Here is a 27,405-nt window from a genome sequence, read left to right as displayed (position 1 = left end):
GGCTGATGGTGGGGCTTACATCGATTTTTCCAAAGGCACAGAAACAATGGTACAGACAGCAACAAAAGTCTCCTGATGTTTCGATGATCCCCATTAATGAACTGGATGCAGTGATGCAGGAACGACGACGATCACCTGGAGAGAGTGGGTAAGTGTTCTCCTGAACGGGCTTGGGGCTGGGAATTTTTGGTCCCTCAAGAGTCAGGCCACAAGGCCGTACGAATAAGGCTGGTAAGGCTAGCAATGAAATGATGTCACAGCGTTGGCCAACGCGTATCGGACTATCAAATAATCGCCGATCCCCCTCCTTTTGACACTCGGGTGAAATAGAAAAGAACAGACGTCCCGGATATTTAAAAAGAATAACTCCTGGTCGAACTTCGAGAACCGCGAGCATTGAGAGAATTTCTACGGAGTGTTCTTTCACAGTTGGATGCCAGTGTGGATCGTTTCGTTTGTTTTGATTCCAAGAAAGTAACCTTGGGTCACATGTTGAGATGGGGAAATTGAAGGAGAAATTCGAGCACGAGGTTGACCATCTGGAAAGTGCTTTGAAAGGTCTGTATCGTATCTTTTTCAATGAGATATTCTTTCTGTCTGACATTGGCTATCAGACTCTCATTTACACGACGCCAAGGCAAAAGCTTACCACTTGAAGCACAAAGTTGGAAAATTCTTCAATATCGTCAACCCCAATCACCGCCATGATGAGGAGCATGAGCGAGAAACGGACAATAAGCGAACTGCGATTGCCGAGTCACACAGATACAAGTCCTTTGCTCCGGTTAGAGAGGATAACAGGGTCAAGTGGTATGTCGACGCGCTGGACTACCTTTGGGCTGTTTCAGTCGCATTGGAGGAGGCAAAGGAGGTGATCTATATCGAGGATTGGTGGCTCTCTCCGGAGCTATTCCTTCGTAGACCTCCTTATTTGACGCAAGAATGGAGACTCGACCAAGTACTCAAGCGCCGCGCTGAAGCGGGCGTTAAGATCTATGTGATTGTTTACAAGGAGGTTTGTCAGCCCTATTAACTGTGTTCAGTCGGTACAACTGACAGGATTCAGGTCAATCAAGCACTGACATGCAACTCGGCGCATACGAAACACGCGCTCCGCAGTCTCTGCCCCGAAGGAACTCCCGGTCACGGAAACATCAAAGTTCTTCGGCATCCGGATCACAATATCTTTGAAAATGCAGCAGATATGACATTTTACTGGGTAAGACCGTCGTGGATTATAATTCTAGCGAGTAATATGCTGACATTCTAGGCGCATCATGAAAAATTTATCGTCATTGACTACGCCGTCGCCTTCATTGGTGGTATCGATTTATGTTTTGGTAGATGGGATGCTCACCAACACCCCCTGGCCGACGTTCATCCAGCGAACTTGAAGGACGAGATATTCCCAGGTCAAGATTGGAACAACAACCGTATTATGGATTTTCAGAGCGTTTCAGATTGGCAGTCAAATGAAGTAAGCAAAGCAGACTATGGTCGAATGCCATGGCATGATGTAGCAATGGGTTTGGTTGGTGATTGCGTCTATGATATTGCCGAGCACTTTGTTCTTCGATGGAACTTTGTCAAGCGAGATAAGTACAAGCGTGATAATGGCGTCGACTGGCTTTTATTGGAGGGCCGCACCGGTGATGACGAAGCGCTTGTCGGGATACAACGCCCGAAGTATCCTTGTGGAGACTATATTCAACATCCTCTCAATCCGCTAGACACCAAGCCGCGAGGAAAGCAAGGCACTGTCGAAGGACAGATTGTCCGCAGCAGTGGTGATTGGAGCAGTGGAATCCTGACTGAGCAGAGTATTCAAAATGCTTATTGCGAGATTATTCGTAACGCTCAACATCTGGTCTATATCGAAAACCAGTTTTTCAGTAAGTCCGCCTTCGCTACAATGCTTCAGATACTGACCTGTTCAAGTTACTGCCACTGGAGACCAGCAAAAGCCCATTATCAATACCATTGGTCGTGCGATTGTCGACGCCTGCGTTCGAGCTGGCAAAGAGGGTCGGAAGTTCCGAGTAATCATTGTGATTCCCGCTATTCCAGGATTTGCTGGCGACCTGAGAAAAAGTGAGGCAACCGGTACACGTGCTATCATGGACTACCAGTACAAATCTATCCTGCGTGGGGAACACTCGATTTTCGGTCAGATCTCCGCTCAAGGAGTTGATCCAAGAGGTGAGTGCTTAGCCTTCACAGAAGCAAATGACTAACTCGATCAGAGCATGTGTTCCTTTTTAATCTGCGCGCTTATGACCGTATCAACAAGACTCCTGCTCTAGAAGAACTAGAGAGTGAAGCAGGAGTAACGTATCATGACATCCAGCGTGGCATAGCCGAGTCTATCATGAGCGACAGCGTTCACCCGGTGGTTGGCGAAGAAGGAGATAAACACGAGGTAAATTACGACGACACACAGAGAGAGAAGGAAGAAAGGATTGCCAGATTGCGCAGATATGAGGAGAAGCAAGAAAGGCGCGGAAGTGGCCAATACCGAAGCAAGGACTCTGTAGCGCATGTTACGATGCTCAATGGCGGCAAAATGTCTGAGGAACCCTGGGAAGGAGATCCTGAGAGTGAAAAGGCAAATTTTGTCCAGGAAGAGCTCTATGTGCATGGTAAAGTGTGCATTGTAGACGACAGGATTGCCATCTGCGGCAGCGCGAACATCAACGACCGGGTGAGTTCACCCTTTTTACAATGCTGGGCTCCAGGACTAACACTTCAAAAGTCACAACTCGGTTACCATGATAGCGAGCTGGCCATTGTTGTTGAGGATCAAGACTTCATCGATAGTATGATGGATGGAAAGCCATATAGAGCCTCGCGCCTTGCCGCTACTTTGCGGCGGCAGCTGTGGCGGGAGCATCTAGGCCTCCTTCCAGCGCAAGACTACGACGCCTCTAAGCACCCCAATGCCCAGCCACCTAACGTCTGTCTGAACGAGATTCTTGAAGGCCCGGAGAACGACTTCGTCACAGATCCGTTGAACGATGACTTGTGGAAGACATGGACAGAGCAAGCCACAACGAATACGGAAGTATACCGGATGCTCTTCCGTACGGACCCAGATGATAACATCCGCACCTTTGAGGAATATGATAATTTCAGACCGCGAGGCGGAGTCAAGGAGGGCCACCTGTTCGACCCGTACCAGCCCGTCAAGGATGTCCGAGAGAAACTGGACAGGATTAAGGGCCATCTTGTCTGGATGCCACTCGATTTCCTGAAAGATGCCGAGATGGCAGAGCCTGGCCTGGCTGTTAACCAAATCACTGAGGTAAGTTCGTTAATGACACACTTAAGAAGACACATTTTGCTGATTTTGTTGCAGAGTATCTATACCTAATCGTCTTCTTTGTCCCAATAGCGAAGTACTTCGTTGCAATCATGATTTGGAATACCATTTTATGACTATTCAAGCGGGATATGAGCTGTTACAAAGTTGAAAAGTTGTACATTCATCCCATGTACAGCATTGTAGGTACAAAACCATAGGCAAAAGCTACTATCATGTGAATATAGCAGGTTTTTAATGAGGAATATATCCGTCGCCACGGACAAGGAGCCAACCATGAAAATGTCGGCATGTTATCAGTCAGATTTAATCCACTCATTGCCATATGTTTCTACCGCTGATGCTGCAAGAGATCAACTCCTTGTATTAAATAGAACGATCACTACTTCCACAGCCCATACTCAGGAAAGTACTTATCATGGATCCGTCTCGCATAATTGACCACGGCCGGATAATCCTTAATGATCTCCTTTGAAGCCGGTGCCCTACCCAAAATGTCAGTACAGCACAGGCAAACCAAGGCAAAAGTAAGTACTCACGCATCGCACACCAACACCGTCGCAGTGAACGCAAACAACACTGCATCCACCTCCGTCGGCCCTCTCCACCCCAGATCCAGAACGGCCCGTGCCGATCGGACTGCTTCGCCTGCGCCTCCGCCACTAGCGCATTCAGACTCTCCCAGATCTCCTGCCGGAAGGCACAGATCTCATCCTCAGTGAATGCCATAATACCCTGGCCCTGGAGATTGCGGGTGACTTTGCGGTAAATGATGTTGCCAACGACGACCTGGACGGGCCGGGGAAGTGCAGCGAGGATCTTGGAGCGCATGGTGTAAAAGTTAAGGACCCATCGTTCGTATGTCTTTCCATTCTCAGATTAATCTCTTCTCTTTCGTGTGTAGTGATGCGACTCGTACCTGGTAAGGACACAACTTCTCCTCTAGCAACGCCTTGAGCGCCAGATCCTGCAGTCGCTCAGTTGGAGACAGGCGCTGGTTCAGATCCTCCGTGAACCCCTTCTCGATCAGGAAACCCGGCCTTCTCCTTCAAGAACAGCACCATATCATCGATTTCGTCCGGCACTTTATACCAGTGTCCAAACTCCTCATATGCTTTGCACGTCACATCCATCCCAAACCCATCAGATAGGATGGACGCCATCCGTCGTCCCAAGTCTATCGACACACTGGGATCTGCTGACCCATGCCCCAGGAATACCGGTGTTTTCAAGTGAGACGCACGTAACGCATTCTCCGAGTCATCGGCGTCAGACTGAAAGGGTGGCATACCGAGAATATCCCGGATATGATTGACTGCCTGGATGTGCGCAGGGACATCGTCACCATCTGTATCATGGGCGAACGGGTCGTCGTCGTCTTCTTCAGTGCCTGACTTTGATTCCTCCTGATTGCCTTCTTCCATTTTCAATAACCCAGAGATCTCCCTTTCAACCGGTAACCACCCGCTCATCCCAATGTATCCTCCAAGGTGTTTGCCCTCTCCATATTCACTCGCAGAAGGAAATCCCCCCAAAAGACAGAAAACAGCAGCCGCACACCCCTGACTCAACCCCCCAATCACGATCCGACTATATCCATCGCCAACAGCGGAATCATTCGACAAGAGCTTTGCCTCTTCATCAACCAATCTCCGAAGGAATTCACTACTTTCCTGTAGTCCATCAATCTGTAATTCGGTCCGGGTATTCGGATCCTTTAGCGAGTAGTTGTCGAACCACTGGTTGATGGGGATCCGCTTCATTACAGTAGAGCACCGTCGACTCGCGGTGGGGAAGATGAATTTGGTCGTTGGGAGGCGCTGTGCGATGTCCGTCGATTCGATGAAGACGTGGCCGAAATCCTCGCCATTACTGCCACGGCCATGGAGGAGAATTATTGTATGCGTATGTTGGTCATTCCTAAGAGGGGGTATGACGAGGGGAGAGGGATAAGTTTTGGAAGGAGGCATGATGTCCGAGTTGGGAAAACAGATGGTTGAGAGAACTTCTGGGAATAAAGTGGGCGGAAAGACCCTTTCAATGGTGCCACTTGTGCCAACGCTGTGGCAGTGAAGCGCCTAAAACAATATCATCATAGGCTCAAGGAGAATATTGACGTACTGGGGCTAGTTCTGTGATTGGGCAGACAGGGTAACAATCATAGTTACGAAGGCGTATATCTAGTCGAGTTCCCTTAGTGAGATAGTACAATTTCATGCAGTGGAAGGCGTTATAACAGATGTCAATGTTTTCTTGTGATTTCTAATAGACAATGAGTCCCAACTATCTGATTCGAACACACTCGACTCTCTTACAATCTTTGGCCCCGTTCATCCCTGCAGTTCTTAAACTTGGGTATACACCCTCCACACCTTCGAGGCAATCCGCTCCAAGTCCCCGGTACCAAATTCGATATCCCCTTCGTTGGGTCCCGCTGGTCGAAGGAAAACCCGCCCGAAATAAAGTACCAGAGGGGCTCCAGAGATGCGAATCTGGCCCTGGGCTGTCAACTGCGAGATTACCACCCGCTGTGTGACTCCCCCGCCCTTCTTAGACGGCTCAGCACTGGTTGGGCGATTGATCAACTTTTACATCTTCACTGAGATTTCCCTCTTGATCTGGCTAATCAAGATGATGAGGACTATTTTCACATCTCCCTTAGAGTCAGTTAACCACCACCGAGGAACGCTGGCCAGAGAGCTTATAGACTGTGAAAAATCCCGATTCAATAACCGCTGTCGGCCATTTGTCGGAACGCCCGTCTGGGAGATGTTGGGGCTGATATGCTTGGTCCGGCCGTTTTCAACGACGTACCTTGTACCTCAGCTCCTGGGAGCGTTTGGAGCTCCAAGTCGAGTTATTCATTTTTGATGACAAACTTGCGGTTGATCATGTCGTGAAAGACCGCATGGGCATGTGCATGAGCTTTGGTAATCATTTTTTCTAGGAGAGTTTCAACTCCGGACTGTATGAGCAGTATGAGTGGCTCAAATTCCAGTCGTTGGAGGAACAAACATCTTGGAAAATTGTTTGCTGGTGCAGACTTGGGAAAGAAATGCATTCGTTTCTCTCACCGGTTTTATCTGCCTCAAGGCGACAATATTCACTATTGAGAACACTGTGGAATTTTTGCTTCCCTTGGTATTGATATTCACTGGTGATGTGCCTCTTCAACCGTGCGTGTTAGTGTCTTGCTTGCTTGGAGGTGTTGGCAGGACTCAAATAGTACCTTCAGAAGATAAGGATCATGACTGCTTATGAGTGGCTTCCATCAGTACAGAGCAGCTCTACTTACATATAGGCAAATATCTTTATATGAAGCGCGCCTGCATTAGATCCCAGTAACAGCCAGAGATCGCGCTCTCCACATCTCACTGGATTGAATCTGCCGGGTTCATCCAAGCTTCCAGGAACCAGTTCCGATTAGAAATAGTTCAAGAAGGGAACACTGAAGAATTTGTGACTGCCTTTGCCCATTTGGATTGCATTCACTAATCATACTCAGGATGTTTCAAGAATTGAGGTGCTCTCTAAGAGTAGCGGGATGACCAGCGCATTCAGATGTATTACGACAACAATATGTTCTGCTCGCATCGTGAATCTGCTGAGAACGTTGGTCATGACGAATTTGCCAGGTTGGGCCACTTCGTTTTGGACTGGTTATATGGCATTGTTATACCTCGAGTTCGAGACGATCCGTAGAAATGACTCGATTTCAATCTCGACTTAATCTTGTTACAGGATACCTGGCCTTGACTGAGTCTCCATAGTCTACCAATGAATGCGATATAGCTGGCCTTTTAGCTCTTTAGAGTGAATAGGTAATCGAAATCGCTGATCGTCTCTATGGAGGTTTGTTCACGAGAGGGATAGTGCTACCAAGGCCATAGGACATGTCTATATTAGGTTACGCCTTCAGCTTCCATACACCACCGTGCCATACACTGGTCAATGACAGGACAGTGATAGCTGTACATCTAACGCGTTGTTTTTACTAAGATAGTCCTCAGTTCATTTGAAGAATATGGGTAGAAGCTATCTATAAGAGACTATATTTATATTTATCAAGACTGTGCACTGCACTGAGTTTGAAGTGCTAGGTACAGTTAGAGATTTACCACATATTATTGCGTGTGCTGAGGAAGGTAAAACTTGTGAATGTTCCCTATTGCCTCTGCCATTTTCTCTTCTTTTCTTTTCATCTTCCTCTTTCTGTTTGTCTTCACTTTCATCTTCACTTTCATCTTCATCTTCATCTTCATCTATCTATTCTGTCATCACCATCATCTCGCCTTCTTCGTCTTCATCTTCATCTAGCACTATCTATTCAGTCATCACCATCATCTCGCCTTCTTCGTCTTCATCTCAGCCACCTTCAACCAGTCATCGCGCTTGACCGCGAACCATTCCTCAAATTTCTTCTATTTTCAAGGTGAGCGAACATTTGTCTGTTTCAAAGGGCTTCCTCCTTTCAATAACAGATCATCAACTAGTTAACTCTCATCGGAATTTGGTGAAAGAAGTTTTACCACAATAGAAACGGTCAGTAAACAAGGACCATCCATCCCCTCACTTAAAACACATCATAGACGAAGAAGCAAAGTGCGAGGTATGCGTTCACCACTTGAGTTGCTACTTACCGATACCAGGAAGACTGATTGAAACTACTCCTTGGACCAGGTGATGGACGTTCAAACCAGGACCGCCAATTAGTTAAACGCTTGATCGACTCACATTCGGCTAATACAGGGTACTATGAACAAGATGCGGGGCAAATCCTGTTCCTAATATTCGATCTACAGCAGGTGAGTAGTGTCAGTTTCTCTTAACCCGCTGCCGCTGGGTGACAGTGGGCTCAAACGCGTTTGCATAGGGCCATACAATCGGATATCGCTTCAAATACTTCAATCTCGGTATCGTTTCAGCCAATGATATCGATACCGAATCGCGCCGGAGCATAGGTAAGTAAGGTAAGTTCCCCTTCCCTCCTTCGCGTTGAACGGCGAGAGATAGTCTCCATGAGGCATCTCTGCATCGTCAAGGGTAGCCTCTACGAGGCTGTTCTGGCACCCGAGCTCGAGGGCAAGTGAAGCTATACTCCTGCCCTGCTCTCCAAATACTACGAGTTCAGAACTTGTCAACCTTCGAGAGCATGCCACGCCGCGAGGCAAGGGTAACCTCCAACTGGCGTCCGTGGCATTCGAGCCCAAGGACAAGCAGAACCTTGCTCCGTTTTACCTCTCAAGAAGCGACAAGTCCATGACTCACTAGCATCTGGGGGAAGGCCACGCCATACGGCAAGACTGCTTCTACGAAGCGTCCTGGCATTTGAGCTCAAGGACAAGGGTAAACTTGATCCCCTCCCGCCCTTTGCAGCAATCGTTGGTGATATTCGTTGCAAGAGCAGAATGGTAGAGGCAAAGCTGAGAGAACTCATGCCGAGGCAGTCAATGCTTCAGAAGAAGCACCTGTCTCTGTGCCACCATTCAACGGCATCGGGAGAGATGAGGCCGTAATGGTCACATATCCCGAAGTCGACACCGAAATTGGTGATGGAACATGTCCAAATTCCAATGACGGCGATGAGAATCAAGATGAAGTTGGAACGACTCATCCGATTCTTGATGGGTGCTTGAGAACAAGTGGATGCTTGTTCCAGCCCCGGTTCTTAGCAGAAATCGTTGTTGTCCATGACACACCAATCTGCAAGAGCAGTATGGCAAAGGCAAAGCTGGGAGAACTCATGCTGAGGCAGTCAATGCTTCAGAAGAAGCACCTGTCTCTGTGCCACCATGCAACGACAGCGAGAAATCCGAGGCCAAGCTGGTCCCCGAACTCAATGTCGATTACAGTGACATTGGAGATGAGAACAAGCAGTTCCAAATCCCTTTGGCATGGTGACAATTCCGGCGAGGTAGAAACCGAGCCAATTGTCAAATCCGGTCTTTTGAAGGAGTGACTGGATTCGGAGCTTGCGAATAATGGCGGGATACCTTTATTTCAACTCCAGCTCTTACCAGAAGACGCCTGTGGCAGTAATTGCTCGATGGCTTTCTGCGTGAGCGAATGGGAAGGGCAAGCACACAGTGCGCGCTCAGGCATCTAAGTGACGCTCGCGTCTACATGCCACCATTCAAGGGCGAGTAATTCGAGGCCAATCTGGTCGCCGGACTCGACCCCCGATGACAGCGTCGGTGATGAACGATCATGTTCACAATCGGAGACGTCAATAATGCCAATGTCGATGATGAGAGTCATGGGTACTCTATTTCCTGAGATGTTGTTGAAGCCGACGTCGGTGATGAAGGATTTGTGTACCCTATTTCTCCAGACCTTGACAATACCGACGTCGGTGATGAGGATTCAGTCAAACTATATTCTGAGACGTTGAAGACAAATTCAGATTGCCTGAAGTCGAAAAGACAAAACCAATAGCTTTCAGAGAGCCGGTGCGACTTCATAAGCTTGGTGCAGCATACGGACATCAAACCGACTATTGTCATGGGAGAAAATCGCTTGAGACGATGAAGGCGGCATGGCATGACGGGCATAGCTGAGTAAGATTCTCTTTTTATGCAGTCTTTAGCTCCAGATATCTAGCACCTTGCTCTTCAAGTGCCATACTAATTATCACGGTCATCATTTGCAGATACCGGCAAGCCTAATGGAGACGATGACCCCGACGACCCCGACCGTTATGGCGACAACGACAGGGATAACGACAGGGATAACGACAGGAGAGGGACATCGATGACGGACATCGACGAGGAACATCGACAGAACAACGATAGGTACAACGACAGAGACAACCACAGGGAAGGGACAACGACAAGACAACGACGGTGGACATGTTAAAGACATTGATAGGGGACATAGACAGGGAATTTAATAGGGACATTAACCGGGAATCGACAGGGACTTCGACTAGTGGACATTGGACAGGAACTTTGACAGGACGATTCACAATGGTATCGACCGAGACTTTGAGAGGGACATTGACATGGATTTCGACTGTGACATCAACAGGGCACGTTGACGGGAATATCAATTAGGACATCAGCCAGGAACATGGATAGGGGACATACACTAGGGGGCATTGACCAGGACCTCGACCGGGAAATTTGATAAGGGGGGACTTACTAGGACTTCGACAGTGGACTTCGACAGCGGACTTCGACGGTGGGCGTCGACTAGGGAACATGGGTAGAAGACACGACAGGGTCTTTGACTAGGGGATATTGACTAGGGAGATCAGCAGAGACTTGGACCAAGGACTTCGATACGGGGCATTGGCAGGGACATAACCAGGGACTCGGACAGGGACATTGACTAGGGACTTCGACAGGGACACCAACGGGGAAATCAACATGGATTTTGGCTAGGGGACATCGACAGTGGGGATCAACAGTGAACTTTGACTAGGGGATATTTACAGGGACTTTGAATCGACAGGACATTGTCCAGGACTTCAACAGGATTCCGACTAGACGACATGGATAGGGGCCATCGACAGGAACTTTGACACGGGGCATTGACAGTGGACGTCAACAGGGACATCGACGGACTAGGAACGACGACGCAGAATACGGAAGAAGGACATACCGGATGAAGGGCTGTCACCAACTTCACGAGAAGAACAACCTACCGGAAACATCAAATTCGATCATATTACACAAAAAGGCCATCACTATGGCAAATCTCTCATCACGACTGAGAGGGGTCAGGGGCGGGTATACAACAGAGCCATCTTATGGCAATTCATGGTGTGTCCCACAAACCCTTCGCGAATGATGGGTGATTAATACTGACGGAGTCTGCAGACGATCTGAAACCTCAAGGATATCATTCTGAAGCGATATAAGCATTACATCAGCCACAATAGCATATGCCGATTCTCTCCTATAGCAAACACATTCATTCATTGTGCACATCCAAGGTTCGTCATGATAGCCAGATAAATGGTATATATGCAAACATAAACTCCTCCAAGCAATTTAAACACTTAGTCCTTGTGAACCGCCGTAGCCTTCTCAGGATCCTCCTCGATGACTCCGCGGTGAGCAGCCACAATCTCCATATCCCGGTCATGCGCGACATCAAACTGACGGCCCAGTTTCTCCGGCCCAAAGAAGGTAATAATAATGACATAGGCGTAGACGCATCCCATGAAGATGCAAATAACCTTACCATAGTCGTAGCGGTGCTTGACCTTCTCCGTAGGCGGCAGAGGGAACCGCTCCCCAATCGTCGACTCGATGGTAGAGCTGGCGGACGAAACGAGGTTACCCAGCTGGTACGCGGTACCGACAGCAAAGGTCCGGATCGAGCCCGGTGAAAGCTCCATCAGATGGATCGGGATGACGCCCCAAGCGCCCTGCACACAGAACTGCTCGAAGAACGCAGCCGCCATGACGGATTTGTCGCTGACAAAGGTATAGGGGTACAGCAGGGCCCCACCGACGACGGAGATGAAGATGATGGAGAAACGGCGGCCGAAGATCTGACTCGCCCAGCCGCAGAGGGTACCGCCGGAGAGGGCGCCGAGATTGGCGACGACCTGGGTGACGGTGACGGCGTTGGGGGAGAAGCGGAATTGGTTTTTCAACATGGTGGGGTAGAGGTCCTGGGAGCCGTGGGACTATTTGAACCATGTCAGCTGCATTCACTGGTTCGCGCGAGGGCTTTATACATACCATGAAGTTGAAACCGGCCATGAGCAGGACGAGATAGATCAGGAGTAGCCAGTGGCGCTTAAGAGCGACCTTGCCCTCCTCGAAGAAGGTGGAAGTGACGCCGCCACGGACCTCGGCACGGATGGCCTGGCGCTGTCTGAACGCCTCGGTCTCGGGCAGACACAGACGGAAGGCGATGATTAGGATGGGAGGGCAAGCAGCGAACCAGTAGAAGGGTCTCCAGCCGTGCGGGGTAGTGTCGACAAGGGCGCGCGCAAAAGCCGTTGCGAGCAGGTATCCAAAGGCGTAGCCCTGCTGCAGGAGACCCGACACGATACCGCGCGCCTCCATGGGACAATCCTCGAGGGCCGTGGCCGCTACATTACCGTACAATCCGCCCATGGCGATTCCGAAGAGAGCACGGCAGGCACTATGCCGGTCAGTGACGTTCGACGGGACAATGCAAAAAAGGACTTACAGGAACTGTTTGTATGTCTGGGAGAAAGCGGTTCCGAGTTCCAGAACAATGAAGAGGATATTGTTGACGACGAAAGGCCACTTGCGGCCCCAGCGATCGGATGCGATACCGAATGTGATGGCGCCGACGGATCGGAGCATAAGAACGAGGGTGATACCCCAGGTGATATCGGAGATGGATTTATCGAATGTCACGGCCAGTTGGGAGGTGGTCAAGGAGACAGTGAAAAAATCGAAAGCGTCCCATGTCCAACCGAGGAAGGCGACCTGGATAGGTTAGTTAGGGTTATTCAGTGAGGATGTGATCAAGAACTAACTCACCAGGAAAAATAACCATTGTTGTTTGTTCAGGAGCGCAAGCGCCTTGAAAGGATTGGGAGCAGGGTTCATGGGAGGCTTCAAGGTCGAGATCCGAGTTACGAGGTATCTGGCAATACTCATGCGAGGGCCGCCCTCGTCCGGGGCTGAGACGGGCGCCTCATTATGGTGAGGCTTTCCCTCATACTGTTCAGCCATGTTGAGGGAAAGGATAGCTGACCGAAATCAGAATAGGCAGTGAAAGGAACAAGACGTGGGACAAGTAGTGTGGATGAAGAAGAAATCTCACAGAAGCAGCAGAGAGGGAGCTGGGCCGGCTTTAAATCAGCGAACGAGCGACTCGGCTGAGAAATAAAGAAGAGTCAAGCCGAATGACCCCTCACCCCGGTCATTATTCCGTCTGGGGAATACTACGGAGTACTACTTTTCTTAGCTCTTAGACATTTTACACAACCTCGTGGAAACATGCTCCAGTCTAGCCAGCCACTAGGGAACTTTAAGCGTCGGGGGAGAAGAGAAGCCGTGGTACCGTGGGACCAAAGGGTTAAACCCCCGGATGGGCCAGAGGGAAGCTTTTGGTGGCAGTCTTGGGAGAAGCCGCTACCGTCTTGACTCTCGACTCCTTGCATGAATGCTACCATCCAATTACCGAGGAGATAATCTCCGACAGTGACACTCTTTTGCACTACTCTACGATTTACCTGTCGAAATGATTGGAAAATTTTATCAGGTCGATAGAGAAGGGCTACGAGGGCATTACACAAAACAGTGCCAAGCTTTACTCCAGAGGCCAAGAATCTCCACAATCTGGGGATACAAACTTGAAATAACGCCTTCGTCACGATTTAGTTATGATTCTATAGCTGTCTCTGTTCCACCGAACTTGAAAATCAAGACAAGTATCTAGACCACGATCTGCTACATTATTATCGTTCCGTATCCTGCTCGTGCAGACTGATTCGCTTTGCCGGCCGAACTTCCCCGGGCTATCTGCCAGCTTGCCACAGTCATCCGAAGGTCTAAAGTGCGAAATCTTCTTTTCTGGCCCTTTTGCAATCCGTTGGCTTGGATGAATTTTGCCACTGTACCTCTGGACTGAAAGAGGACCCTTTACCTTTGCCCTAGAGGTTCCTGTCCTGGTCTGAGCAACCGTACTTGGGGTCGGACAATGGCCGAGAGTGGTTAATGATTTTGGTTCGCTCGTCCTTTGGGGCGCCGCGGATGGTTCAGGTTCCTTTGAATTCTAATTAATCCCGCATTGTGCGGTGCGGGGTGCTTGTGTGGAGATGTAGACCTCACGTCTCTCGCTGCTTAATCTGGAGATCCCCATATTGCAATCGGGATTTCTCGTGCGACAGGTGAGTAACATACTCAAAAGATACGATTTATTTTCGCCAAGATCAAACTCAATGCTAACAATGGTTTGTGGCTTAAGGATAATGACGCCAGGTATCATGTGTGGTGGCCATGTGGTCGGACAAGCTCGCCCAGACAATTCTTAGTATTCTTGGACTCTTGACACTCTTGGCCCTGCCCCATTCAACAAACTCCGGTTGAAAAACGTGTGAAGGCAAACGACTACAGGTCTCTGCGACTCCATCAGCGCTAGTCTTACGTCAATATCACTTGCCACTCAGTGAGCTATTGCTTGGGCCGCACTCTCAAGTAAACTCGTTTCTCAAATAGAGCTCCGTATCCGCATTCTTCGGGCACTTTCCGTCGAGGCCCAGGCTCGCAAACGCTGTTAGTGCCTCTCATGTACTCGGTTTCTCCGTGGATCGGGAACTCTAATTTCAGAGGGCCATACCATCCGAAGTTCGTGGATAGGTACAGCAAGGAATACCTTCCTGCCCTGGCTGCAATCGTTCTTGAGTAATATTAACAATAATAGTCTTCCTGATGACCTTCCGGTGCAAGTCCAGCGCCATGTCGCCGATCTCCGGAGCGACTGGTTGTCTCAGTTGTCTCTTGAAAATCTCACTTTCTTCGTTCTACCCATAGCTCGCCACTTGAAATTGTTTGAACGTAAAACTGACTCTGACGTGCTCACCGAAAGACCCAGAAAGTAGATATCGATCTCAAAACAAAGGCCGAGAATATTCAGCGGTTGCCGCACATGGCCTTTCACATCACATTCGAACGAAATACTAAGCTTCTAACTCAAACTGAAGCCATCAGTGTTATAGCGCCGAGAGGCCACATCATGCTCGTTGAAGTCTGACTCTTCTGCTTGAGATACGAGGTACAAGGAACGGGGAATGTCACGGAATCCCTACGTTCCATTACAGATAAGCTGTTTTGGCCTTCTTCGAATGCATACTGTCAACGGAAGGTCAACTGGTCACGCCTTCATCCGCGGCATTCGCCAGTCGCATGCCTGAGGTTAATGGCGTGTTCCCCGTGGCCGGCTAACTCCAGCAACGGAGTTGGTCGGACACAGGTTCGGGCTCCGAATGTTTCCTGCAGATCTTGATGAACACAAAGCATGGCCCTGAAAGCACCATACCCCATGCCGTCGTCGCTTTTTGACAGAGGCTGTGCACTTGCTTATAACCCTGACAGGGAAGACTTCTTACTGCTGTTGGTGGTGTCCGGAGAGCGATATCTGCGAAGTGTTTTGGTCGTCAGACGTTACTCCCGAATCATCAGATGGTCGCTGACACTTCTGATCAGGACCAATGTTCCACTCTGAATCGCGTCTTGAACTCTGATAAGCAATGGAGCATCAAGGACTCGTAGTCGTGCGTTGTTGAGCTGCCTTAGGTACACCCAAGTGTAACGGTTACATTCCGGGTAACGGTCAGGCTCTTGAACGGGATGCAGGATGAGCTTGATTATACCGACTTCTAATGTCTGTTTGGACTCAGCGGTCATCTGTTGCTAACATTGACACTTTGTAGTTTGAATAAAAGCCTGCGTGTTGAATCTCCGTCAATTACTTTCTACCATCTCGTCAGCATTGCTGAACACAAACTCTTGGGCGCAGACGTTTATTTCCGATTGGTGTTACACTGAGATCACTGGTACATACGGATCTCAATCTCCACTACAGTAAATATGCTTCCATCCCTTGCCAAGCCAGTCACGGAATCCCTGGTCCCGCGTTTTATCTCTGACGAAGGGATCAGTCTGGACAACCATCCAATCTCACAGTAATCGTTTCATCACACTGGAAGATCAGAGGGCCTATAACCATAGTCAACAGAAGTCACGGTAGTAATAACACAGCCAGGACGTAAGGAGACATAAAAGCTCATCAGAATCTGCTTAATATACAACTTCAGATCATACCGGCCGGCCAGAGTATTGACCGAATTCACACTTTGAAAATTTCTTCATACTTTGTTCTTGTTCTAAGATATCAAGGAGACCAGATGATATACCTTTCCTACGTTTGGCTTGAGATCGACGAGATGCTGTGGAGAGACTTATCGACAAGATGGAGAGTGAAGAGTGTTGGTGTTCGTACCCCTGCACTGTGTGTGCGTGCCTGGACATGTCTTAATTTGCTTAGGTACATGTATGACTATGCATCATGATATTGAAAGCAGATAGCTAGTGGTCACACTGAGGTAATAGAACCAGATACACTACGATGGTTCGAACCAGCGCGGAGAATGTTTACACTGTACACTTTCTAGGGCGTACTTATAGGCTATTTTACGCTGGTAATGCACCCTGTAGGTGGGCAGGCCAGTTTAGATGTAGGATCATCCTGATTGGTTTTTGATTATTAGAGGAGGCTTAAGATGGCGTGCTGTAAGCCTGTACGACCTCCATTTTTCAGTTGTACCTTATGAGAACGGTTATATCTTCTGGGGCCTCGAGATGCAAAGATACTGAAGCTTCATAATTTCAATTTATATGTAACCCATCCCTGGTTACTTCTCTAAATTGGCCTGCCTCTGTTTCTTAGTGTTGGTGAAGCTATTCGGTATTGCAAACTGACAAGAGGGATGACGTCGCCCGCCCAATTCGGAAGGGTTGGCATTGATGGCTAAACATAAGATAGCGCGTTGATAGTCATCATAAGGCAGTCAAATAGATGCCGATAGATTGTTTATTAAAAGCTCTCTGTTTGACCCTCCTTATACCAGGAGCAATTCAGGCTTTATTCATTGTCATCCTGCCATCCTGCAGATAAGAAGTGTGCCGAGAGCATCCGCCAAGCCCGTTCCGTCTCCAGCGCCTGCAGGAAAAAAAAGAGAAAGGGAAAAAAAAGAAGTACGATCCCAGGAAACAAGGTCTCGTTTGAGTGGATGATTGGATCTCACTCGGCGTCGACGGAGCACCACCCAATCTGCTAGGTAGCCAGGAGTTATCTCTTCTCCAGCTTCTTTCTGTATTAACCCAACATCTCTCGCAGACCCCGTCTCCGTCGTCTTCCTCTCCCTCTCATTTCCTCCTTATCTCCAGTCCGGCTGCTCCCCGCCTCCCGGTCAAGGGCCTCGCTCTTTTCGTCCTGTATCAAAGGGGGGAGCTAAGATTAATCCAAGAAACAGCAGTGAAATAATTCCGAGCTGCGAGACCAGCCACCAACTCATCATCACCCTTACACTCGTTCAATTTTACAGTTGCTTCTCCCTTCCAATCAGCTCGTCCCAATTGCTCCTTTCGCATTCCTGGGGGCTCATCCCTTACCGCTGTCGCGATAAACCCACCCAACCCAAGGTCTTAGACTGAGATCCGCCTATCCGCCCCAGAAAAGCTTCGATCGGTTCCTGCGTGCTGGATGAGTACGAATATCTCCACCTCCTCCAATGCACAGACGCTCGTCTGGCTCTCCTGTCGAGGACGACGCTGAAGATTCGCCTCTGGTTTCGCGATCCCCTACAGAATCAACAGCACATGCCCCTAATAATAATGCCTTCGAGACGGCCGAAAAGTCGCGCTCGCAGATAGCGAAAAGTGGTACCAGTTTCGATCTCCGACGAGACAACGGTGCCTCAACCCCTCGCTCCCGGAACTCGGGTCTGTGGAGAACGCCTTCGTCCTCGTCGACAACGACCATGGCCGCCGCGTCCACGGATACAAAATCCTCGTCGACATCCTTCCTGATGCCATTGGCCTCCCAGCGACTTCCCATGGAGGCTTCTCCTGAGAGTTCTCGGTTTCGATCCTCCCGGCTCCGCAGCCCGTGGTCTTGCTCGATATTGACAGCTCTGACGACGCTTGTCGCATCCGTGTTCCTCTTCTTTATCGTCCGCTCGTTCTCTGCCCGTCAGGCCGGCGACGATAGTTGTGGGATACCTGTGATGAGCCCGACGTTCCTCCACATGGTGGGCTTCGATACCGAGCATACGCGCTTCGCGAGCAAATACAATCTGTATCTTTACCGGGAGGAAGGTGTTGATTTTTACAACCAAGAAAACTTAGGAGTATGTTTTCCGCCTCTGATCCCTCAGCTGCACTACTAACGAGCCCCAAAGTTGAACGGGGCTCCCGTCCTGTTCTTACCCGGAAATGCCGGGAGCTATAGACAAGTCCGATCCCTTGCCGCCGAAGCATCGAGGCACTTTCACGATGTCGTCCGTCACGACCAGGAGCGCATCAAAGCCGGTACCCGGAGCTTGGATTTCTTCATGATCGACTTCAACGAGGATATGGCTGCGTTCCATGGCCAAACACTCCTTGACCAGGCGGAATACGTGAACGAGGCTGTCGCATACATTCTCTCCCTCTACCATGACCCCAAGCGATCGCGAAGGGACCCCGAACTCCCCGATCCCAGCTCGGTGATTCTCATCGGACACTCAATGGGTGGCATCGTCGCCCGTACCTCGTTGACTATGTCCAACTACCAGGCCAACTCGGTCAATACCATCGTCACCATGTCCGCGCCCCACGCCAAACCTCCCGTCTCCTTCGATTCGGACATCGTTCAAACCTACAAGCAAATCAATGACTACTGGCGGGAAGCATACTCGCAGACGTGGGCCAACAACAACCCTCTGTGGCATGTCACTCTTATCTCCATCGCTGGTGGCTCGCGCGACACCGTTGTGCCGTCCGACTACGCTAGTATCTCGTCGCTAGTCCCCGAGACTCACGGCTTCACGGTCTTTACCTCTAGCATTCCGGATGTTTGGATCGGTGTTGACCATCTATCTATTACGTGGTGCGATCAGTTCCGCAAGGCGATCATCAAGTCACTCTTTGATATTATAGATGTTCGACGTGCAAGCCAAACTAAACCAAGAGCTGAGAGAATGCGGATCTTCAAGAAATGGTACCTCACAGGCTTAGAGTCGGTCGCCGAGAGAACTCTGCCTCAGAAGGGTTGGTCCCCTGGTTAAACTTTTCTGTTGGTCTATCCTTGACTAACTTTTCTAGAACCAAACACACTTCTCACCCTTGAAGACCAAAGCAATTCGATCCTCCCGCAAGGCCAAAGACTCATCCTGCGCGAATTGGGCCATCGCTCGGGTCCAAAGGTTTATCTCTTGCCCATACCTCCGCAAGGAGTATCGGGCAAAAAATTCACTCTTCTCTCTGACCAAAAATTCGATAAGACTGGAGAGCATGGCAATCTGGAAGTTCTCTTCTGCAGCGTTTTCCCTCTTCAGAATGGCAAATTCGCAACTGTTTTCTCTATGAATATGGACTTTTCTGGGGGCAACACGGGTTCGACGCGTCTCGCTTGCAAGAATGCGGCTGAGGATGGTATTCACCTGCCGGCATCGACAGCAGCTTCAAAGTATCCCTTTGACCGGGTCCAGCCTTTCTCATATCTGCAGTATGATTTGGAGGATCTTTCAGAGCACCAGTTTGTTGCTGTTGTGGACAAAGCCGATAGTCCCACCAAAGGTTGGGTTTTGGCAGAATTTTCCGACAGTTCTGATGCTGTGATCAGGGTCCGCGGCGGCCTTGGTGGTCTGATAAGTGCCGGGCTGAAGATGAGACTGCCCGCAAATCGACCAATGCTCACCGAAATTAAAATTCCGGCTCTGCATTCCAGTTTGCTGGATTACAAGCTCCACATTGTGAGACACAATCATGACAAGCGACAAGAGCTCTTCGCTCCTCTACTGCGACAGTCGATATCCGACCCGCACGAGTCGAAATTCTTCGTCAATGTGGACAAGGTCGATGTGAACCTCCACGGAGTAGCACCTTTCATGCCTCCACCCCTCCGCGAACAAGCAACTCTGGGCGGTGTCTCCTTCCAGCTGTGGACGGATCCAAGCTGTGGTTCCACAGTCGACGTTTCGCTCAAAGTGGACATTGCCGGCAGTTTGGGAGAGCTTGTGATGCGCTATCGGACCGTCTTTGCTGCATTTCCCGTGCTTGTTGTCGCTCTTGTCCTCCGCAAACAATTTCAGATGTATGACGAGACTGGCTATTTCATCACATTCGCCGAAGGTCTGGACAGTGCTCTGCGGTCATCGTTCCCGATTCTACTGCTTGCCATGTCCCTGCTGGCATCTTCTTTGGCCACATCGACGCGACTTCCACCCAGCGACGAACCGTTCCAGTGGCGAGTTAACGCCACCGAGACTCCGATTGACTTTACAAAGAACGATCTGCTCTTGGGATCGCAGGATGCGTTCTTCTGGTTTCTGGTACCTGTCTTTGGCTTGATCAGTATCGGTGTCTGCGTTATTATCAACTACGTCGCACTCATCCTTTTGTCTGTGCTTTCTTTCATCTATGGGTACTTGAAAAGCAAATCAGGCTACATTAAACGCAACGAGAAGGGGTAGGTCATGACACTCTTGCTTCTTTCGCATCTGACTGACTGGATTAGAACCCCCATCTTCAGCGCTCCGACTGCAAGACGCCGGATGATCAACACCGCCATTCTGTTGGTTCTCGTGTCAACCTTGGTTCCCTATCAGTTCGCCTACATGGTGGCGTGCATTGTTCAGCTCGCAACATGTGTGCGGGCACAATGGCATGCCAAGGAAACGGTACGCATCATCCATGTCTTCATTGATAAGGTAACTTACAATATGCACAGAGGTCCACTGCGCATTACAACTTCTCTAATTATGCCCACTCGATCTTCATTCTCATGCTCTGGATCTTACCGATCAACATTCTCGTCCTCTTGGTCTGGGCTCACAATCTTGTTGTCCACTGGTTCATGCCGTTCTCGTCACATCATAATGTTTTGTCCATCATGCCTTTCATCCTCCTTGTGGAGACCATGACCAGTGGGGCCATGATCCCCAGAGTCACCACAAGGTATGCGCCGTCATTTTCTCGCTCTGTGTCAGTCGACTAATTCATCGTAGGTTAAAACATGTCACATCTATGATCCTCTTTGCCATTGCCGTCTACTCGGCAGTCTACGGCGTGTCATACGCCTACCTTCTCCATCACCTTGCTAATATCCTCGCCGCCTGGTTTGTCGTCATCTACTTCTTCAGCAGCGGCTTCTCTCTCCGACGACTTTGGTGCATTCTCGAAGGCGACGATGCCACACACGGCATGTCCGAGCCAGGCGGAAGCCATCAGAAAAAGAAGCCATGACGGAGCCACTGGGCCCGATATTGAACGTCTTAATTTATGTCCCCTTATCTAATCTTTCCTTCTCCTGTTCTATCTTTGTCACCTTCATTAGGCTGAGGGATCATTACGCATACCGGAGTTGATTACATGCGTGTCGTTTGTCGTTTCTGGAGCGGTGTTCTGCTTTTGTTGCTGTGCTCCCATTGCGTGATGGGAATTGACTGTACAGAGACAACCATTTTGACCCTCTCATCGAGTCCACTTTGAGGGTGGGACTTTTCTCGGACGGCTTGACCTCGACATCCCTATCCCCCTCTACCTTTGTGTCTGTTGCCGTTGACTGGCCACTGGTCACTGATATACGAGGTGCTGTATGTATGGCTATCTTCAATGGTTGTTTTGTTGGAATCTGGATATAGAGCGGTTTGTCTGAGGAAGCGCATGTACACAAGTCACGACCATGATCGATAGACTATCAGTAGAGGCGCTCCAAGGAAGAGGAATCATACATAATAATTCAACATTTCCTTCGAGGTATCATTATAATATACAATATATCTAAGTGAGACAACGCTAGGTCTCAACCGGCCCAACCCGCACATCACCCTGTCTTCTCAACTCCTCAGCCTCCTCTTGCCTCCGCAACTCAGCAACTCGCTCGGCCTTGCGGGCCTCGAACCGCTTCTTCCCACCAAACTTCAACTTCGTGATCAGATCCGCCGCCTGGCCCTTGGTGAGATGTTTTCTCTGGATCAAACCGTGTCGGACCTTCGATTTATTCAGGAAGCGAACCTGCGCCTCCGACGCGGGGAGCTGCCTCCACGTCTGCCGTACGGAGATGTATCTCTCCTCGAACTCGTTTGTTGCGAATGTGTCTGCGGCGCGGAGGGCGGTCTCGAAATCGGGGGCTGTGGCGATGAGTCGCGGACGGGTATGTGTGACGCTGTCGTCGGAGTTCTTGAATTTAGCGACGTGGCGGACGGTGAAGATGTAAGGGTCGTCAGTTGTAGGGTCGGGGTTTGGATGGGGTTTGTACGCTCGACTTGTGTCTTCTTCCTTGTCGATGGTGAGCCAGCCGGAGGCGTCGGAGAGGATGTAGCGATCGTTACCGACGCGGACCCAGACATGTGGGCTTAGAGAGCGGATGTGTTTTTCGGATTTGAGGTCGGCGATCAGGTCGTAGATAGTGTCGTATTTTGTGAACGTGAGGTTCACATCTGAGTCGTCCGGGAAGGGGGGCGGTTCCTCCGTTTCGTCGGCTGGGGACCCCGTCCCGGCTGCGGTGCCTTCGAGCGGCATGTCTCTCAGATCTTTGGCTTTGGCTTTTTGCAAGACTTCGTCCGGGTGTAGGCCGAACAGGGTTGGTGTGGAGAGGACGCCGGTGTTGAGGGTTGCCACCATGTCGAGTACATGGCAGTCTTCCTTGCCGGGGTACAATCTGAGTCCTCGGCCGATCATCTGGATGAGGAGATTCCGCGATCGAGTCGGTCTGGCAAGTAGGACGCAGTCGATGTTCGGGATGTCAGTCCCTTCTGTGAAGAGACCGCAGTTCAGCAGCACGGGATACTCTCGGTTTCTGAATGCACGCAGCTGCTCCATTCGTACTTCTTTTGAGGTCTTTGCCGTGATGTACCGCGCATCGATGCCGTAGCTGCGGAAGGCCTCCGTAAGCGCTTTTGCGTGTGCGACATCCACGCAGAATACCAGCGTGGATTTGCGGTCTTGCGCGTTAGCAAGCCATGCACGCACGGTGATGTTATTAACATTCTCTGTGTTGACTGCCTTGGAAAGAGAGCCGATTGCAAAATCACCAAAGCTATCCTTTTTCACCTTGGACAGGTTTGCCTCGGAGCGGACCGTAGTAAAGACCGCGTTGGCAAGCCAGTTGTCGTCAATCATATCGATGTAATCTTTATGGTATACAATGTGATCGATTGCAGCCCCCAGTTTCAGTCCGTCACTCCGAGAAAATGTAGCCGAGACGCCGACGAGAACTGGAGAATCCGTCGAGGCTTCGTCCACTCCGAAATGCTTCAGAGCTTCTCGGTAGGAGGAAGCGACGATGTGGTGCGCTTCATCCACGAGAACCAGTTTAAATCGTTTCGGATCGAACTTTGCTAGTCTATTTCCTCGCGTCAGAGTCTGCACAGAAGCGACAACGATGTCCCCAGCTCCCGAGGCATGGCTATTGCCCATTTCAATCTCGACGGTTCGGTCAGGGTATGCGCGGCGGCAATGTTGGGCTGCTTGTTCCACAAGCTCTTTTCGATGCACAATAATCAACGTCTTGTCACCTATCTCATTGCGTGACGGGATGCGACCAATGAGCTCGGTGAATATGACCTGCCGGCGTTGAGAGAAAGATCAGCCAGTGTCCGAGGAATATGCGAAACAGTTATACGAACCGTTTTGCCAGCACCAGTGGCAAGCGAGATACCCAAGCGCTTGTGACCCTCGTCCAAGTACTTTAATACAGATTGAATGCATTCCTCCTGGTAGTCTCGAAGAACTAACTTAGGAAATTCAAATGGGCGTGGAGGCTCTGTGGAAGGCTCTGCAGAAGGCCCTGTGGTCGGCCCTGGGCTGATAGAGAGGAAACGGCCATGTCGGTGAAATGCAAGTGGTCGCCAGTGAGGTCTGCTAGCTCGAGTGGTGATATTCAGAATGGGAATATCGCCCAATCTCCGTCGAAAAACGTTCATCTAGTTGCCATGAAGTAAAAGCATGTCAATATTGTGAAAGACGGCCCTGTCGTTCCTCGCCTCATAGAGCAGTATTATGCTATCTACGAGACAAACAGTGCAAACATGAGCTTCTCTTATCAGAAATCTTACCAGCTGATAAGTACCTCGACATAAGATTTTTTGGATTTTTGGATCTTGTTGCTACATATAATATTTAATCTTTTAACTATGCAGTTATAGCTTCTTCAGGCACCTTAGACCGATGGGATGCGCCCATCATCCGCCGAAACTCAATGTCTTTGGCGTGTGTGCTTGAATCTCTCAAGACCCGACAATGAGCAGTTCAAGCGTTTACGAGCCAGATGAGGACGAAGAAGCGTCTGATTCCGATATCGAATCCAGCTACTCAGGCATAAAATTCTCAGCCTCTTCTCCTCCAGTCGACGACTTAGAACGCCTCGATTCCATAGACTCCGAAGACCAAGACGCTCCGGAAGTGATACCCAGAGCGACAAGAGGCACACGGGCTCAGATACTGGATACTCTACGCACATCACTCGGAATAGGATGTGTGGATGCATACTCCGCTGAACTTGCGGAAGCAGCAAACAATACTCTGCCTTCCACTGTCGGCAGCGAAAATTACAATCCCACTCAAAATGGTGTCGCGATCTGGACTTCACAAGAGAAGGAGATTCTGTATAGCATGCTCGACAGAAAAGGGAAAAACGGCATTGCGGAAATTGCCCAAGCGATTGGCTCAAAATCGGAGTTGGAAGTTCAGGAGCATCTGAAGCTCCTACACAGAGGACTGGAGCGGCAACACGTCCGGGATTCCCACAGCAGGACCATCGTTCTCGGCGAAGTTCCAGCAGCACTGGAGATTAGCCAAGAATGTTGCAAAGCACTTGACGATTATGCCGAACTGTTATCTCTTGAAGAACAGCGTGCTGAAGATGTTGTTGGAAGGAAGCTACATCAGAACGTGTGGATTGTCGATCGAGAAATCGCAGAAATGGTAGATGAACAGTTGGAGGAACGAGATGAGACTCCTCTACCTGGCTCAAGTGTCTATGTCACTGCCGAGCTTTTCAACATCAATAAGTGGATCAGGCTATCTGAAAGGTTCTTCATGAATGCCGGTGGTCCAAGGCTAGAGGACAATTGGCTCAACGTCGCCTGTGCTGACGAGACACCTTCCATAACGGCGGACGCTCTTGCGGATTTCTACGCTCTGGCCATAAGCGTGACTCGCCGTCTGGTACATTCCACCCTGTTCTTCGCCATGTCACGACTACGGAACATGAGAGAAACCGGAAACCGCAAAGCACGAATAGTGAGATCGCGTGATGTCAAGACCGCACTCAATGTGCTCAACATGCCTCAGGATCGCTTTGACTTCTGGGTTGGGTTAGCCCGGAGGTGCAGCTTGCAAGTTGCAGACCTCCGCCACAAGAAAGGATGGCAGTCGGAGCTTATGGATTACGGCGAAGTGGAAGATATTCTTTCCGGAAAGGTTCCGGTTGACGAATCCCTTGATGCAAGAAGCGCTTCCAGGCGGAGATTTGACAGTCGTGCTCCGCAAGGCACAATTGAAGATGATGACAATGAATCTGACGTGTATTCCTCTGCTTCATCCATATTGTCATCGCCTGAAACGACACCTATCGATGAGCCGTCAGTTGATCTCGAAGAGGAGCACGCAGAAGAGATCGACCAGATGAACAATGCCTCAGAAGAAATGCGGCTTTGGAACTTGATGGGGCAGCCAGCCCCATCTGGAATTTCGTCATCGGCCTCCAACACGGAGCAAGGCTCCAAGTTGCGCAAGCCGATTGGCGAGCGCAAGACGAAAGAAGACTTAGTCAACTGGCGCGACAGGACCTTGTATCGAAGCGATTGGGAGGAATACGGGCACGAGGTGCACGACCTCTATGAAGATTTGTCAGAGAATAGACGGAAAAGGAGGCGTATTGAAAAACGCATGGCCACGCGAGAATCTCCGGTCTCAATAGCCAGCGACAGAGATCATGAAATGGGTGGCAACGATGATTCGCAGGGTCTGAGGCACCACGGCGTTAAGAACGAGCTGAGGGCCGATAGTGACCGAGACAGCGACGGCGCAATACAAAGCGAACAAATCATTGATGCAATGGACATTGAAGGCTCGGTTTACGAGGAGTCGGGTTCTGCAGACAGCGGAGACTCGAAGATGGATATCGAGACAGATCGCCTCGATCAAGGTCCAAGTCAGGATTCGAGCCAGGAGGGAGTTGAATACGGTTCAAATGAAGAACCAGCTCCTGACTCCGAGTTGAGCGACGGGGAACGGAATCATCCTCCTTCATCTGGGAAACCTGAAGTCGAAACCCTTGCGTCCGACCAACAAGATTCAGTTTCGGCCATCAAGCGGGAGGCCGTTGCTGTTGATACAGGCGAACAGTCCGATATTGAAGCCGCGTACGACTCTGATTCCGATGCCACCTCTGGCGCAGATAGCAGCTCTGATCAAAAGCGACATGGCCTCACACGAAACCAAGGGGGTGTGTCTGTGATTGAAATCGCAGGGCCGAGTATCAAGCATGAGAACTTACACTTTGATCATGACAGTAACTCAAACCCTGTGCACGCGCCTGCGTCTAATCTCGAATCTGATGAGGGTAGCGACCTCGATCAGAAACATTCCATACACTCTCAATTCGAAACTAGAAACGAAAGAATACATGTTAGTCAGGACACGGGGCCTGTTGCCAAAGAGGAGAATATCAAATTCAGCCAGAGCGAAGATTCCGAATCGGAGTATGAGACTGACTCTCGAGTCGATTCAGACGAGGAAGGGAAACCAAGCCCACATCTCCAGGCTCCCTCGCAACCAGCAATCAAACCTGAACCTCATCTGAGGGGCACTGATTCGGATTCATACCTCGATTCCGATGACTCCCATAGCGATGAGGACTCGTCAACCGGTCCCCAGCGAGGCGTCAAGCTCGAACCCAACAGAGCAAGCAGCCAACCCGACATGGCGCACAAGCAGTCTGCATCAGAGCCAAACTTAGATTCGGAGTCGGGCTCAAGTTTCGATGATGATACGATATACAAAGATGAACGATATAAGAACGAACGCCCCAAGACTGAGCTCAAGAATGAAAGTGAAGTCGATCTATCTTCCGGCTCGGATGACGATCTCCCGTACGGTCGACACCAGAAGCGAGGGGATTCATACTCGTCATCGGAAGATGAGGATGAGAAGAATAATCTGCCTCTTCATTCGCAGCCCATGAGCCCGGTTGTTTGACGAGCAGAATATATAGGTTGACATGGACACGGCCGGGTTTGGTTACTGGTCACTATGGAGTTACGATATTGGCTTATCCATTGATCTAATACCCCAGAGTTATACAGCAACTATGCTGTCACTATATAGAAAATTTATCACGAAATACCAGGAAGAACTATTCGACGAAAGATCCGCAATAAGAGG

The 27,405-nt window shown here is 49.9% G+C and overlaps 7 protein-coding genes across 7 annotated transcripts; 3 read left to right on the top strand and 4 right to left on the bottom strand.

Annotated features, from left to right (window-relative positions):
- Positions 1–497: 497 nt before the first annotated feature.
- pldA (putative phospholipase PldA) lies at positions 498–3,435 on the top strand (the record flags this gene model as incomplete). The annotated part of the gene is made up of 8 exons (XM_043294873.1): positions 498–558; positions 615–1,015; positions 1,067–1,219; positions 1,271–1,892; positions 1,939–2,199; positions 2,244–2,701; positions 2,753–3,305; positions 3,392–3,435. 8 exons carry the CDS (start codon positions 498–500, stop codon positions 3,433–3,435), a joined length of 2,553 nt encoding a protein of 850 aa, XP_043150808.1.
- Positions 3,436–3,701: 266 nt separating this feature from the next.
- On the bottom strand, positions 3,702–4,150 carry Aud_010029 (uncharacterized protein; the record flags this gene model as incomplete). Its single annotated transcript, XM_043294872.1, has 2 exons — positions 3,702–3,804; positions 3,909–4,150. The coding sequence occupies 2 exons, from the start codon at positions 4,148–4,150 to the stop codon at positions 3,702–3,704; spliced, it is 345 nt and encodes a 114-aa protein (XP_043150807.1).
- A 146-nt stretch (positions 4,151–4,296) lies between these two features.
- On the bottom strand, positions 4,297–5,289 carry Aud_010028 (alpha/beta hydrolase; the record flags this gene model as incomplete). Its single annotated transcript, XM_043294871.1, has 1 exon — positions 4,297–5,289. The coding sequence occupies one exon, from the start codon at positions 5,287–5,289 to the stop codon at positions 4,297–4,299; it is 993 nt and encodes a 330-aa protein (XP_043150806.1).
- Positions 5,290–11,321: 6,032 nt separating this feature from the next.
- On the bottom strand, positions 11,322–12,984 carry Aud_010027 (sugar transporter family protein; the record flags this gene model as incomplete). Its single annotated transcript, XM_043294870.1, has 4 exons — positions 11,322–11,957; positions 12,013–12,421; positions 12,470–12,735; positions 12,790–12,984. 4 exons carry the CDS (start codon positions 12,982–12,984, stop codon positions 11,322–11,324), a joined length of 1,506 nt encoding a protein of 501 aa, XP_043150805.1.
- Positions 12,985–17,546: 4,562 nt separating this feature from the next.
- On the top strand, positions 17,547–21,261 carry Aud_010026 (GPI inositol-deacylase; the record flags this gene model as incomplete). Its single annotated transcript, XM_043294869.1, has 6 exons — positions 17,547–18,164; positions 18,216–19,065; positions 19,120–20,485; positions 20,534–20,696; positions 20,747–20,973; positions 21,024–21,261. 6 exons carry the CDS (start codon positions 17,547–17,549, stop codon positions 21,259–21,261), a joined length of 3,462 nt encoding a protein of 1,153 aa, XP_043150804.1.
- A 552-nt stretch (positions 21,262–21,813) lies between these two features.
- Positions 21,814–23,942, bottom strand: Aud_010025 (DEAD/DEAH box helicase; the record flags this gene model as incomplete). Its single annotated transcript, XM_043294868.1, has 2 exons — positions 21,814–23,583; positions 23,646–23,942. The coding sequence occupies 2 exons, from the start codon at positions 23,940–23,942 to the stop codon at positions 21,814–21,816; spliced, it is 2,067 nt and encodes a 688-aa protein (XP_043150803.1).
- Positions 23,943–24,258: 316 nt separating this feature from the next.
- Aud_010024 (uncharacterized protein) lies at positions 24,259–27,219 on the top strand (the record flags this gene model as incomplete). Its single annotated transcript, XM_043294867.1, has 1 exon — positions 24,259–27,219. One exon carries the CDS (start codon positions 24,259–24,261, stop codon positions 27,217–27,219), a length of 2,961 nt encoding a protein of 986 aa, XP_043150802.1.
- Between the last annotated feature and the right edge of the window lie 186 nt (positions 27,220–27,405).

Source organism: Aspergillus udagawae (assembly GCF_001078395.1).
Source record: "Aspergillus udagawae IFM 46973 DNA, scaffold_8, whole genome shotgun sequence".
NCBI lineage: Eukaryota > Fungi > Ascomycota > Eurotiomycetes > Eurotiales > Aspergillaceae > Aspergillus > Aspergillus udagawae.
The sequence above is the reverse complement of the archived record's forward strand: the minus strand, read 5'-3'. Positions and strand labels throughout refer to the sequence as shown.